The 3,371-nt window shown below is 54.9% G+C and overlaps 1 protein-coding gene across 1 annotated transcript; it reads left to right on the top strand.

Annotated features, from left to right (window-relative positions):
- Positions 1-1,548: 1,548 nt before the first annotated feature.
- Positions 1,549-3,365, top strand: LOC130588383 (kin of IRRE-like protein 1). Its single transcript, XM_057389310.1, has 3 exons — positions 1,549-1,629; positions 2,152-2,259; positions 3,032-3,365. The coding sequence occupies exons 1-3, from the start codon at positions 1,575-1,577 to the stop codon at positions 3,325-3,327; spliced, it is 459 nt and encodes a 152-aa protein (XP_057245293.1). The 5' UTR covers positions 1,549-1,574; the 3' UTR covers positions 3,328-3,365.
- Positions 3,366-3,371: the final 6 nt, after the last annotated feature.

Below are 3,371 nucleotides of genomic sequence, written 5' to 3'. Positions count from 1 at the left end.
GAGAGGGAACGGCCTCGAGCTGTGCCAGGGGAGGCTCAGGGGGGGAATTTGGGGAAATTCCTCCTGGAAAAGGGAAAAAAACCTGCCCGGGGAGGATTGGATCCCCATCCCTGGGGAATTCCTGGAATTTTGGGGATGGATCCCCAAAATCTGGGGATTTCAAAGAATTGTGGGAATTCCAAAAATCTGGGTATTTTAGGAAATCCCAGAAATTTTAGAAAATCATTGAATTCAAAACAATTCTGTTAATTCCAAACAATTCTGCCAATTCCAAACAATTCTGTGAATTCCAAAAAAAATCTGTGAATTCCAAACAATCCTGTGAATTCCATAAAATTTTGTGAATTCCAAACAATTCTGCAAATTCTGTGAATTACAAACAATTCCGTGAATTCCAAACAATTCTGTGAATTCCAAACAGTTCTGTGAATTCCAAACAATTCTGCAAATTCCAAACAATTCTGCGAATTCCAAACAATCCTGTGAATTCCAAACAATTCTGTGAATTCCAAAAAAAAATCTGTGAATTCCAAACAATCCTGTGAATTCCAAACAATCCTGCAAATTCTGCAAATTCCAAACAATTCTTTGAATTCCAAACAGTCCTGTGAATTCCATACAATTCTGCAAATTCTGTGAATCCCAAACAATTCTGCGAATCCCAAACAATTCTGCGAATCCCAAACAATTCTGCGAATCCCAAACAATTCTGTGAATTCCAAACAATTCTGCGAATCCCAAACAATTCTGCGAATCCCAAACAATTCTTCGAATTCCATAAAATTCTGTGAATTCCAAACATTTCTGTGAATTCTTTGGATTCCAAACAATTCTGTGAATTCCATAAAATTCTATGAATCCCAACCAATTCTACAAATTCCACAAAATTCCTGTGAATTCCCCAAACCCCTGGAAATGGCACCATTTTCCAGGCGTGGGCGTGGAAGGAGAACATTCTGGAAGCGGGGACGCTGGAGCGCTACACGGTGGAGAGGAGCACCACGGCCAGCGGGGTCCTGTCCACGCTGACCATCAACAACGTCATGGAGGCCGATTTCCAGACGCGCTACAACTGCACCGCCTGGAACAGCTTCGGGCCCGGGACGGCAATTATACAGCTCGAGGAGAGAGGTGACATTGGGGACAGCTTGGGGACAGCGGGGACAATGGGAATGGAGACAGAGAATGGGGACATTGGGGACAATGGGGACAGCGGGAATGGGGTATGGGAAAACACGGCCTGGAACAGCTTCGGGCCCGGGACGGCGATTATACAGCTGGAGGAGAGAGGTGACAGTGGGGACATTGGGGCAATGGGGACATTGGGGACATTGGGGACATTGGGGACAATGGGGACAGCGGGGATATCAGAGATACTGGGGACATTGGGAATGGGAATGGGAAAACACAGCCTGGAACAGCTTCGGACCCGGGACGGCGATTATACAGCTCGAGGAGAGAGGTGACAGCTCTGGGGACATTGGGGACAGCGGGGACATTGGGGACATCAGAGATACTGGGGGTATTGGGGACCTCAGGGACATAGGGGATATGGGGAATGGGAATGGGAAAACATGGCCTGGAACAGCTTCGGGCCCGGGACGGCCATCATACAGCTCGAGGAGAGAGGTGACAGTGGGGACATTGGGGACACTGGGGACATTGGGGACACTGGGGATAGAGAATGGGGAATGGGGATACCGGGAATGGGAATGGGGAACACAGCCTGGAACAGCTTCGGACCGGGGACGGTGATCATACAGCTCGAGGAGAGAGGTGACACCTTGGGGACATTGGGGACACTGTGGGGACACTGCGGGCACACCGGGAATGGGGAATGGGGACAGTGGGAATGGGGACAGTGACAGCTGGGAATGGGAAACATCGCCTGGAACAGCTTCGGACCCGGGACGGCGATCATACAGCTGGAGGAGAGAGGTGACACCTTGGGGACAATGGGGACAATGGGGACATTGGGGACATTGGGAACAGCTGGGGATATTGGGGACGGGGAAGGAGAGGTGGAGAATGGGGCAGGGAACAGGGGATGGGGAGGTGACCAGGGGGACAGAGGGAACAGAGAAGTGACCAGGGGGACAGAGGGGACAGGGAGGTGACACCCTGGTCCCCAATGGCGCCGTGTCCCCGCAGAGGTGCTGCCCGTGGGCATCATCGCCGGGGCCACCATCGGGGCCAGCGTCCTGCTCGTCGGGGGCCTGGTGGCCCTGGCCTGCTTCCTGTACCGGCGGCGCAAGGGAAGTGAGTGACCGGGGACACGGGGACAGGGAGGGGACAGGGGAGGGGACAGGAGCCCTGTGGCCACCAATGGTCACTCCATGGCCACCCTGTGACCACCTCATGGTCACCCTGTGGTCATGGTCACCCAATGATCAATCACTCCATGGCCACCCTGTGGTCACCCCTTGGTCATGGTCACCCCATGGTCACCCAATGATCAATCATGCTGTGGTCACCCCATGTCCACCCTGTGGTCACCCCATGGTCATGGCCACCCCTTGGTCACCCTATGGCCACCCCATGGTCACTCCATGATCACCCCTTGGTCATGGTCACTCCATGGTCACCCAATGATCAATCATGCTGTGGTCACCCCATGTCCACCCTGTGGTCACCCCATCGTCATGGTCACTCCATGGTCACCCCATGTCCACCCCGTGGTCACTCCATGGTCACCCTATGGTCACCCCTTGGTCATGGCCACCCCATGGCCACCCCATGGTCACCCCTTGATCAACCCATGGTCATGGCCACCTCATGGTCACCCCATGTCCACCCCGTGGTCACTCCATGTTGAATCACCCCGTGGTCACTCCACAATCACTCCATGGTCACCCCGGCCACCCCATGGCCACCCCATGGTCACCCAATGATCAATCACCCCATGGTCACCCCTTGGTCACTCACCCCACGGTCACCCTGTGGCCACCCCGTGGTCACCGCTTGGTCACCCCACGATCTTCCATGGTCATGGTCACCCCATGGTCACCCCTGTCCCCCCGTCTGTCCCCAGGCCGCAAGGACGTGACGCTGCGCAAGCTGGACATCAAAGTGGAGACGGTGAACCGGGAACCGCTGACGCTGCACGGGGAGCGCGACGATGACACGGCCAGCGTGTCCACGGCCACCCGGGTCATGAAAGCCATCTACTCGGTATGGGGACACGGGGACAGCCTGGGGACATGGGGACAGCCTGGGGACAGGGCCAGCGTGTCCACTGCCACCCGGGTCATGAAAGCCATCTACTCGGTATGGGGACATGGGGACATGGGGACAGGGACAGCGTGTCCACTGCCACCCGGGTCATGAAAGCCATCTACTCGGTATGGGGACATGGGGACAGCCTGGGGACA

Source organism: Malurus melanocephalus, unplaced genomic scaffold, assembly GCF_030028575.1.
Source record: "Malurus melanocephalus ecotype Western Australia unplaced genomic scaffold, MMel_1.1 scaffold_4708, whole genome shotgun sequence".
NCBI lineage: Eukaryota > Metazoa > Chordata > Aves > Passeriformes > Maluridae > Malurus > Malurus melanocephalus.
This window is presented reverse-complemented; position numbering and strand designations above follow the sequence as displayed.